This window comes from Malaclemys terrapin, chromosome 18 (genome assembly GCF_027887155.1).
Source record: "Malaclemys terrapin pileata isolate rMalTer1 chromosome 18, rMalTer1.hap1, whole genome shotgun sequence".
Taxonomy (NCBI): Eukaryota; Metazoa; Chordata; order Testudines; family Emydidae; genus Malaclemys; species Malaclemys terrapin.
In genome coordinates, this window is record NC_071522.1 from 3,000,621 (window position 1) to 3,011,142 (window position 10,522).

General features: G+C 59.3%; 1 protein-coding gene across 1 annotated transcript; it reads right to left on the reverse strand.

The window, feature by feature from the left end:
• Positions 1-5,152: 5,152 nt before the first annotated feature.
• Positions 5,153-5,984, reverse strand: BHLHA9 (basic helix-loop-helix family member a9). Its single transcript, XM_054008110.1, has one exon. It carries the CDS (start codon positions 5,982-5,984, stop codon positions 5,220-5,222), a length of 765 nt encoding a protein of 254 aa, XP_053864085.1. The 3' UTR covers positions 5,153-5,219.
• Positions 5,985-10,522: the final 4,538 nt, after the last annotated feature.

The following is a 10,522-nucleotide window of genomic DNA, read 5'->3' on the forward strand; positions in this document are numbered from 1 at the left end:
CTTTAATCCACCATCTGAGAGCAGTCCCCAGGGAAGCACTGTCTCCTGCACAGGCCAGCGTTACCCATGTGGTGGATAGTCCTGTGGGGTCTGAGGGGTGGGGTTGTTGACCATGGTCCTTTAGATATGCTGAGCCCCTTGGGCCAAGACTTGGAACTTGACCCACTGTTCTAGGGGCAGCCAGCAGCGCGTGCAGAGGACACGTCTCGTGTGCTGTGGGGATGCACTGCATGCCCGGGTGAGTTGCATTGCTGTAGGCACAATGGTGACCTGAGCCAGGTTCTAGGGCCTTGTGGCTGCTGACTGTACCTCCTGCTCCAGGAGTCAGGCGACTCTTGTCTGGGCAGAGGGGAAAGCAGAATGTTTGCACATGGCGAGGGGGCTGTTTTCCTGTCAGTGTCTCCTCTCATTACTGGGTCAGGTCCAGACAGGCCCAGACCTCCCAGAGCCCCAGCATTAGTGCAGATCCTGACTTCTTACCGGGAACCCCTTGGGGGCCATTCAGTATTCGGGAGGGGGTTCATTTTTACTAGTGCACGTAGTCCTGCCCATCGCTGCCTGGCTTCAGGGGCCGTCCATGCCCCTCCGGGTGGTTTATAGGCTCTGGACAGAGCCCAGCTTTGCTTAGAAAACAGCACGATCAGTGCTTGGATGGGAGTCGTCCCAGCAGCTCAGGTGGGGCATTAGCTGTGCAGCCCACCCCCCTTGTTCAGTGCTGCCCCAGGCTGCAGGCTGGGGCTTGGCGGTGCTGTGCAGTCTACTTGGGCCTAACTTGTAAGCTCGACCCAAACTCGACCGGAGCTGGAGAGGGCGTCTCGCGCCCCGTGCCCGCGATCGGTCTCCGGCCGCCTCCTGCCCGTGGGGTCAGTGTAGCAGTGCCCGTGTGCCCCCGGCTGCCCCCGCCCCCCGCCTTGCCAACCCCACGGGCAGGAGGCAGCCAGAGACTGACCACCACCACGCCAACCCAAGGCGCAAGAGGAGGTGATCAGAGCCTCCCCACCCCAGTGCCAGCCCAAGGGGATCAGGTGGTTTGTACGTTCATAGTCAGGTTACAAGGTGCTTCTGTGAAAACCCCAGTGTCCTGCCCAGATTCCAGACCAGCGGCCCTTGAAGCCCTGGCTGGCTGGTCCTAAGCTGGTGAGTTGTGTTCCCGTGGGACTGCTCCGTCTGTGGGGAGGAAGGGCCGGGGCTTGCTCTGTGGGCTGTCCTGGGCTCCGAGGGCAGCGGCTGGCCCAGCATCGCACTGGGCCTTGGGGAAGAACGACACGGTGGAGAATGGGTCAGAGGCAGGGGAATCCGCGCTTAGTGCCAGGGCGTCCCAGGAGCACGGGGGCAGCGGGCTGCCGCTTTTATCTCGGCTTCATTCGCATTGACAGCGGAGCCCCTCAGCGGCTAGCTGAAGGATCAGCCCTTCGGTGCTCGGGGGTTCTCGCGCCGTTTGGGGGAGCCGCAGGCGCAGGCACACTCGTGGGGCGGGCGACCGGGGAGGGGGGCCAGGGGGTGGCCAGGGGTGGTGGGCTGCAGATGCCAGAGCCACAAGCCTCACTCACGTGCTAGGTGCCATCACTGCAGAGCTCCCTCTGGGCCGTGCTCACGGGCTGTACGGTATTTCTCCTCCCGGTGCCCGTGGGAGGCAGGGCAGTGCCGGACACGTGGGAACGGAGGCACAGGGAGGCTAAGTGACGTGCCGCTGTCACACGGGAAGTCTGTGGCGGAGCAGGGACGGGAGCCCAGCTCTTGCAAGCCGCGGGCTAGTACCCTGACCACCGATCTTCCTTGTTTGTCTGGGTTTGACCCAATCTTCAGAGGAGATCCAGAGAGCCAGACAAAGGAAGAGGCCCCATATTCAGAACTGCAGCAAAGACAAGGCCTCACTCTGCCCTGTGAGGGAGGCCAGGACATGGGGGGCTGAACTCTGAGACAAAGAAAGAGAAGCCTGGGGGCAGCGTCCGTGGGCCATTCCGCAGGCACGGTCCAGAGCTCTTCCAGTGCCTCTGGGAAACCAGCGCGAAACCTGCCTTCCCCTGAGTGAGGGGAGACAGGACCGGGCCAGATTCTGCTCCTTTACACATGGTAGTCTGGAGTAACTGGCCTGACTCCCATGGACACCGGTGTACACGAAAGCAGATTTTGGCCCAATGCCTGGCAGGCTGCCAGGACAGCAGAGGTGGGGGTGGGTTACATCCTGTTAATCTATTAATTACTCATAAATCAATCAGCCTTGCTGCAATGGGGCTAGAGCTGGGAGGCAAAGCAGGGGAGGGGCCGTTTCCAGTAGTATACAGGGATTTAACACACTGCAACCCGGCTCTTTGCAGCGTGAATCCTTTCAGAGGAGCCGAGTGCCACCCAGTGGCGCAGATAAAGTCGTTTCTGCATCAGCCACAAAACAATTTGGATGGCACCAAACTATCCGCTCTGCATCCTTGCTAATCTGGGAGCCTCCCCCACCTCGTCTGTGCTGGCCGCGCTCTCTGCATACAGCTCTCTGGCTTTTTCCAGAGCCTTCAGTTTTACCCCTTTTACCCCTTTGCGTCTCCTCTCCCTCCGCCTACCCGCTGGCCCGGCAGGGCCCCACTGTGTTAGGTGCGCACAGTGGGAGAGACTGTCTCTGTCACAGAGGGCTCCATAGATAAGACAAAGGGTGTATTATTGCTCCCATTTTGTAGATAGGAAACTGAGGCACAGAGACACAAGGTGGCTTGCCCATAGTCACACGGGGGGGCTGCAGCAGAGCTGGAAATGGGACCCAGGTCTCCTGAATCCCAGCCCAGCCTTCCTCTCTGCCCATTATCAGAGCACTGGGGGCTGTCCTACTAGTTACCTTTCCGCAAAGCAACCAGCCCCCTTTGCAACCTGGAGCTCCCCTGGACTCAGAGCGCTGGGTGCGGTAAATGAGCCTCGAGAGGCACAGGATTGGAGGGGGGCTCTCCGGAGAGGACCTTGACATGGGTCTGGTTTTGGCTGTGCGCTATTTTGAATCCTATAATTCATGGGATCAAGCCTCCCAACCATTGCCGGTGACAAGCAGCGGAGCGGGGGGAGGGTGTCTCTCCCTCGGGGTCGTGTCTGAGCAGGTACCCGGAATGAATGAAAGCCTTCCACAGCAGAAACGTGTCAGCTTCACACTGACAGCAGAAATGGACGAGGAAAGGCTGCTGCTTGCGGTTAACCAGGATTTCCCAGGCAGTAACCACCGCAGGCCCTTTCCTGGCACCGGAGTCCCACCTAGCGGGGAACAGCTGCCTGACCCAACACCTAGCCAGCCCTCCTTAGCCACAGAACTGGCTCCCGCAGTCTTTCCTCTGCTGGCCTCCCAGCCCAGCGTACCTGCCCCCCACACGAGTGAAAGGCCTAATGCTCAGCCAAAGAGCTCCTTTGCAGATATCTCCTCGGGAGCTGGCAGACAGAGCTCCCGTCTGAATCCGACTGCTTTGCTCACGGGTCACTGCAGAAACCCTGTTGCTGGGCAGACAAAACAAATCCCGCTCTGTCTTCTGGAACCCAACTCTGGGTCCAGCATCAGTCAGTCGAGGTCAGTCTCTGCCCCGGCTTAGCCAGGCTCTGAGTTTCTGTCGGTGTCTTGTCCTCTCCCCCCTACCCCCAAGACAAATCGGCCAGTGCTTGGCAGTCACCACTGGCAGTGCCTCTTATTCACACCTTTCAGTAGCATTTCTCCTGTAAAGCCACTGAATGGTGGTTGGTTCTCCCGCTGCCGAGCGCTCCAAGGGCCAGGCTGGGTTCCCCTTGGCACAGCATGGAAAGGGTTCACACCGCAAAGTGAAGGAGGGGATGGCACTTGGGGCAGATCTGGGTGAGTAGCTTTATTTATCAAGGGCCTGCCTCAGGGCCCACCCTGGGGCAGTGCCGGGTGCTCACAACACAGGCCCCCAACACAGGGAAAACGTCCCTGCAAGAGTTGAGCTGAGATAGTGAAGATACGAGGCCAGAAGGGGACCCCAGGGTGTGAGGGAATGTAACAAAGATGGACCAGTCAGAACCGAGGGCCTCCTGCTGGTCCCCTGGAGGGATCTCAGCCAGCACAGGGGAGCTGTGCATGAACTGCTTTCATAAGAGTGCAGTGCTCTCGCTTTGCCGCTTCTGAGCAAGGCAGCTACCCAAAGTCAGACTGCTGCCTCCTCTCCACTGCTCTCCCAGCCTCTCTGTGCACCCCCGGCTGTAGGCCTACCCTCCCCCCGGCGCTGCCCAGCTGAGGGGAAGGGCCAGGCCTTCCCAGTACATTTGCATTGCTCTTTAGATCTGATTCCAAACTTTCTCTTCTGCCCTCCTGCCTACCCCCGAGGCTCCCGAGACTGATTTTCCCTGTGCAAAGCAGCCGTGGCCAGCCCAGATTCGCCAGCCCTCCCCCATTTCACCTTCTCTCCCACCACAGCAAGAGCACACTGAGCATGGGAACCGTCTGGCCAGGGGCTTGCGAATGGACAAGCCCTTTGTTTGGCTTTTCAATCGCAGGCTCTGACCCTGTCCTTCTCCCCTGCACCCTCTTCTCTCCCTGCCTTTCTGAAACCCCCCTCTCCGGGATTGTTTGGAGTGTGCTGCACCCAGCTTCTCGCTTTCCTCCCTCCCCATGTGGATTGGCCGGGAATTCATCATTCTGCTGGCCAAAGCCATCCTTCTAATCACTGCCAGCCGGCGAAACCTGAGTCCTGATCCCCTCTAGCCCTTCCAGCACAGCCCTGGGGAGCTGGGCACCTGCGGGTTTATCATTAAAAAACACAAGTTACAATTAACCTTCCCAGCTTCTGCTTCCAGAACTCTCCTCACACAGTCACAGCTGCCGTACAATGAAAGAGTTTTAATATGGTCGGGGGAGCCATTTTGCCAACGCTGAATAAATGCCCTGGTTTTTTTAAACTCACATTTCCTCATAAAGAAAGAGAGAGAGAATAAATAAGGGTTGAGCCAGGAAGAACTGCAGAAGGGAAACCTTAGATTTACAGCAGAGTTAAATAGTCTGAACTCCTGCTAGAGTAAATACAAAGCATCCACTTCCGGCTGCTCCCGGTTTTCCTGCGTTCCTTGGATTGCAGAGGGCATGTGTGCTCAGCTGCGCCGGCAACGCTGAGAACCCTGTCCTGGGCTCCCCTCATGGCACCGCACTCCCCAGCAGACAGCACTTTGTGTCCCCGGTTTGGTTTGTCCCGTCTGGCTGGGAGAGGTGTCAGGAATCCCGTTCAGTGCCTGGGGAGAGACTGCTGCTACCCGGAGCCTTGGCTACACCCCAGCTGCCAGGGGACTGGCCCGGGGAGAGAATCTCGGAAGTTGTCCAGGTGTGTTTGTTGGCAGATGGCTCTGACCCCGAGGTAGTAGTTCCCACTGGAGTAATAGGCAGGGCTGGCTATAAAAGGATCCTTCTTCGGGCTTCCATAGTGGGACTGGAGCGGAGGCTCAGGGGAATACCTGGGATACGGCGGGGAGGCAGGGCAGTGTTGGAAGCTGGGAGCATCTGGGTAGCAGTGCTCCGGGGGCAGGTGGGTGAGCTGGGCCCGGCTGCCCTTACCGCTCTCCTCCTGGCGGGGCCCGTCGTACCAGGTGCGGCATTCTGTGTGGGCACAGGGCCACCTCCGCCCCGGGCTGGCGTGCAGGGACATGGACAAGGAGGCGATCCTGTGGATGGCTCTTCGCAGGGTTGCGATTTTGGAGAGTCTCTTGCCATTGAGGTCATGTTTCAGGGCCAGCCGCAGGGCGTTGAAGGCTTGGTTATAGTCCAGGATCCTCTTCCGCTCTCTGACATTGGCAGCAATCCTCCTCGCCTTGGAGCGCACTGGCCTGCTCCTCTTCCTCAGCTTAGCCTCCGCCGAGTCGCTCGGGCAGGTGGTGGCCTCGCCAGCCTGGGGTGCCCACAGCTCCTGCCCAGCTCCCAGGAGGTGAGCCCCTGAGACAGCCACTCCTTGGAGCTCTTCTCGCGTGCCGTCGGGCTCCTGCAGGCGCGCTGGGCCTTTCCCCAGGGCTGGCCTGGGCATGGCTCCGCTCCGCTCCGCTCTGCTCCTGGGAAGCAAAGCGCTGGACTCCTGCCGGGCTTGCTAGACACTCCTGCTAAAACCTCTCCAAGGCAGAGCTGCACTGCACCACGTGGTTCCTTTTCTGGGCTCTTTATTACCTGCCTCCAGGTATGCTGGATTAGGTCAGGGATGACAGGAAGCAGGGAAACACCTGTACAGCGCAGACCAAGCTGAGCCTGTCCTTAGCTGCACTGTGAGGAAGATCACACACATTCCCCCTCCTTATTCGGCCTCCGGAACAAATCGCCCCCTTTGTGTTTCTCTCCTGCCCAGCTCCTGGCTGCACCGGGCCAGAAGATGAGTGCAAAGCTCCGGCAGCAGTGAGGGGCTCGGCCTGTTTGGCTCTGTGGTGTAGAGAGCACAGGCTGTAAATCACTCAGAGCTGTCGGGCTCGCAGATAACCCTAGGCACAGCCCTCGCCGTGAAGGGGCCTCCATTTGTAGGGTTAGTCACTGCCTCGGTTTGCTGCAAGATTCTGCCCAGAGACCCTCACCCGGGCTGGGCAGACTCACGGGGATCTAGAACATCCCAGGCCCGTCACTGCTTTGCTTTCAGCGGCCAGGGGCGCTCTCCTGTGCGGAGGCTGCGGATAGACAACGCTTGCAGAGTCCTGGAGCCGGGTCAGGCCCAGAATGTGAGAGGCAAGGTGGGGGAGGTCACGTTATGGGCCCGACTTCTGCAGGTGAGAGACAAGCTTTGGAGCTGGGCAGAGCTCTGCCTCGGACCTGGTGCAGTGTAGCTGGGAAGCTTGTCTCTCTCGCCAACAGAAGCTGGTCCAATAAAAGATGTGTCCCCTGCCGCCCCTTGTCTCTGTTAGACAAGCTCCAATGAGCACACAGCGCTGGCCATATTGCTCAGGCGGCCATTTCAAATACAATTGCTATTTGCACCTCTTTGCATCTGAGGACCTCAAAGTGCCTTGCAGCCCCTGCGTGGCAGAGCAGTGTTTGGCTGGGTTATTCTCCTGCACCCATCACTGCAGCGCTGTATTATTGTCCCTCATTTACTGAGAGGAAACCAAGGCAGCGGCTTGCTCTAGAGTGTGTCCATGATAGAGATCTGCGAGTAGAACACAGGAGTCCTGACACCCAGGCCCTCATCGTCTCTCTAAATCGCCCGCCTGTTTCTCTGTCTCAGGCCTATGGTCTGACGGTTTGGAAGGCAACGCGGGCTCCTTCCTCACCCCAGTCTCCTGGGGCTGCCTGGAGCTGCTGTCCAGATGCCTCTGTCCTGCCCCAGCTGGTTAATTGCAGGGGCTGTGACACCAGGGGAGCAGCTAGTCGTGTTTGGTCCCAGGTATTGCAGTCAATGGCATGCAACTCCCACAATGCATCTGGAGGTGCAATACAATCTCATGATTCAAGCATCTTCCTCCCCACCCACCGCTCAGGGGTTCCTAACAGCATGGCTAGGGGTTGGCTCCGTGCTTTTCACCAGCATCCACCTCTCCGTAGTGGGGACTCCCCTCGGGCAGCATCCGAGCGTCTCCCCATCCCTTGGATCCAGGGTGGGAGGTTAGTGGGCCGAGCAGCTCAGCCCTGCGCGGGTGCTGGGTGCGCGGGTATGCCCGGTGTGCCCCAGGAGCACGTCTCGAACGGGGCTTTGCCTGGAGCTGCGGGCAGGCGCTGAGTGGGCAGCACCAAGAGACGGGGCTGGGTGCCCTGGGGGGACTGCCAGTCAGAGAGGGGCTCTTTCACTTCAGCTCCCTGCCTCAGTAGTTCCCACCTATGCAGTGCCTGTGGGTAACTGATGGGCAGGTGGAGCCCAGCTCCTAGCAAACAGGGGTCTTCACCACGGCTGGCACTGCTGGCCCTGTTCTCAGCACGGGGCCAAACGGCTGGGCTTGGCCGGGGAGACCCATGGGTCCTCGAGGGTCCCCTGCAGGCTGTCTGGAAACACGCTGGCACAAGGGAGCAGTGTGTAGGGGAAGCAGCCCAGCTGCTGCTGCTCTGGGTCAGACCCCTCCATCTTCCGGGCTGGCAGCCCAGCACCCCTCAGCACTGAGCGCACTTAGGAACAGGCACCAAGAGCTGTTACCTGCAGGCCTGGCCCTGACTCCCCTTGCAGCCCAAGCCGATGCGCTGGATGAGAGGGGGGCATGAACCACACTGGGCACTAGGGCCTGGTCTTGTGGGGGAGGGAGCAGTGGTGTAGGCAACATCCCCCCCTTTGCAAGGGGGCTGACCACTTACCCACCCCCTGTGCACGGCTGGGGCAGAGGAATTTGCCTGGGGGCCTAGTCACGCCCTCTGCCCGGTGGAGCAGGAAGCGAAGCTGATAAAAGTGCTACCTACCTCCAGAGGCCTCCCTGGCCCCTCGGAGCAGCAGCGAGTCGGGGGCCCGGGGGCAGGATCTGTTCTGGGAAGACAGGGCTCCTGAGGAAGGGCCCAAGCACCCCATGGTTTCTCCGGCATGGAGAGCGGACGGTTGATCCGCCAGCCAGCCATGGGAAAATCATGCCTCTAACTCAGTGCGGGCTAGTCAAGGACTCGGGCTCCTCGGCCCTATGGCAAATGCAAGCAACGATGGGCAGGATTTCCAAACGAGGGGCCCAGAGTTCTGTTCCTAACCAAGGGCTGCTATGCAATGGCTGGGCCCATCAGCAGCCAGTGACGACAGCAGCTCAGCCCACATCACTTGGCCAGGAACAGAGGCGAGCTCGCCTGCCTCCCTTCCTGGGCTTTGACCACTCGGCTGCCCTCCTTCTCTTGCCACCTTTTCACCACCTGGGTCCCTGGCTGCCCCCTCTCACCTCCTGCAGCGTGAAAACGCTAATGTTTTGGTTGTGGTGCGTCTGTCAGGCCCCCCACAATAATCCATGCTAACAACCCTGAGAACTGCCTGCTCACTCCATCGGGGCAGTCACGCACGAAAGGGCAGTGCTTCCGTTCTCCTGGGGCACTGGATACTGGTCACTCCTAGGTGGAGGAATCCCCCTGGACTCCTTTGGGACATGCTTTGGAAACAAAACTCCCTCGACTGATGGGAACGTTTCACCCCCTTGCTTGCCAGCGTGCTGTCCAGGCAGGTTCACTGCCGCCTCCCCATGCAGACGCAGCATCTTTGAGAAACCGCCATGCGGCCGCCTTCCATTGAAGCAATTCATTCCACTGCCCTCTGCCGATAATTTAATTAGCACTCGGCTATTAACTACTTGCATGAGCCCATGGTAATGTTTTGAAAAATGGTGCAGGAGCCAGCCTGACAAATTGCTGGGGTTCCTGGCGATCATGGCCCCCTTTTATCCATCCATCTTATCTGATCATCTCAACCGGAGTTTGATCAATAGCTACAATTAGCGGGCAGCTATTTGTCTATTGCCCTTCTTTGCTCTCAGCTCTTTGAAGCTGCAGCTAATTTCGGTGCCTGTGTTAGCGGAGGTCAATAAATCAGAAGCTGGGGGCCTCGGGGAAGAGGCGGGGCAGCAGAACTTCAAAGTGAGGCAAAGTTCTACAAATATTTCAGAGCCATCACCTGCGCTCACTCGCCACAGCGCACCTGTTCCCACCTCAATGGCTTTCTCTGTCCGGCTGGAATCTTACCCCCCCAGGAGCAGGAGTTTTCCTGGCCCAAAGGACTCACCTGCCAAGGTCAGCTGTGAGCAAGGTTCTGTTTGGGGGCAGGATTTAGCAGCCAGGGGTTCCTGCGGGAGCCACCAAGGTACCTATCCCGGGCCCGTCCCATGTGCAGAAATGCGGGCCAGAACCGGTGTGCAGTGCCAATGGATTCCTGAAGGGGGCGTTGGCACAGGTGGGGGAACGTCCCACGGCGCAGCAGAGTAGGGGCACTTTATTATTTCATCTTCCACTGAGGCTCTCTCCACCCCCAGGGAGTCCCAGGGCGAGGGGGAAATGGGGGGGAGCCTACAGACCCATGTGGGATACAGACAGGGCATGGCCTAGTGGTTACAGGTCTGGGGCGAAGGGCAGCCCCGGGCTGCTTCCACTGAAGATTTCAGGGAACTCTTACACAGTTTCCCCCGCACTGGCGCTGGGGTGATCTATTGGGCAGTGTGTTTCCTAGGGCCTTGCCCCTGGTGCTATGCTGCAAGCCCTGGGGGGCAGTCAAGACCCCTCCGGCTTGGCAGCACTAATCCCCCAGGCATTGTCCTCTGACATACAAACCAGATTACATGGCTAGGGCCATTGGGCCTTTACTGGGGGAAGCAGGGCACCGGCTGCAATCTGAATTCCACCTCAGAGGGGCCCCCCTCTGCCCTCCGGCTATGGCACTTCCTGTGGTGGAGCAGCCCCGAGGGCCGCCCTCCCCCAGCGGGGCTGGGACATGCTGCTCATACCGGGTGTTGGGAGGATGCAGACTGGGCTTTGGTGTCAGTGTGGCACTGCAGAAGGGGCAGAGGAAGCACATCATGGGAAGGGGGGGTGATGGGACTGAGAGTCAGGACTCCTGGGTTCTATTTCAGCCTGTCGCACTGTAGAACCCTGGCAAGTTACGTCTCTCTCTGGGCCTGAGCGTCCTCTGCTGTAAAGTGGGAACAC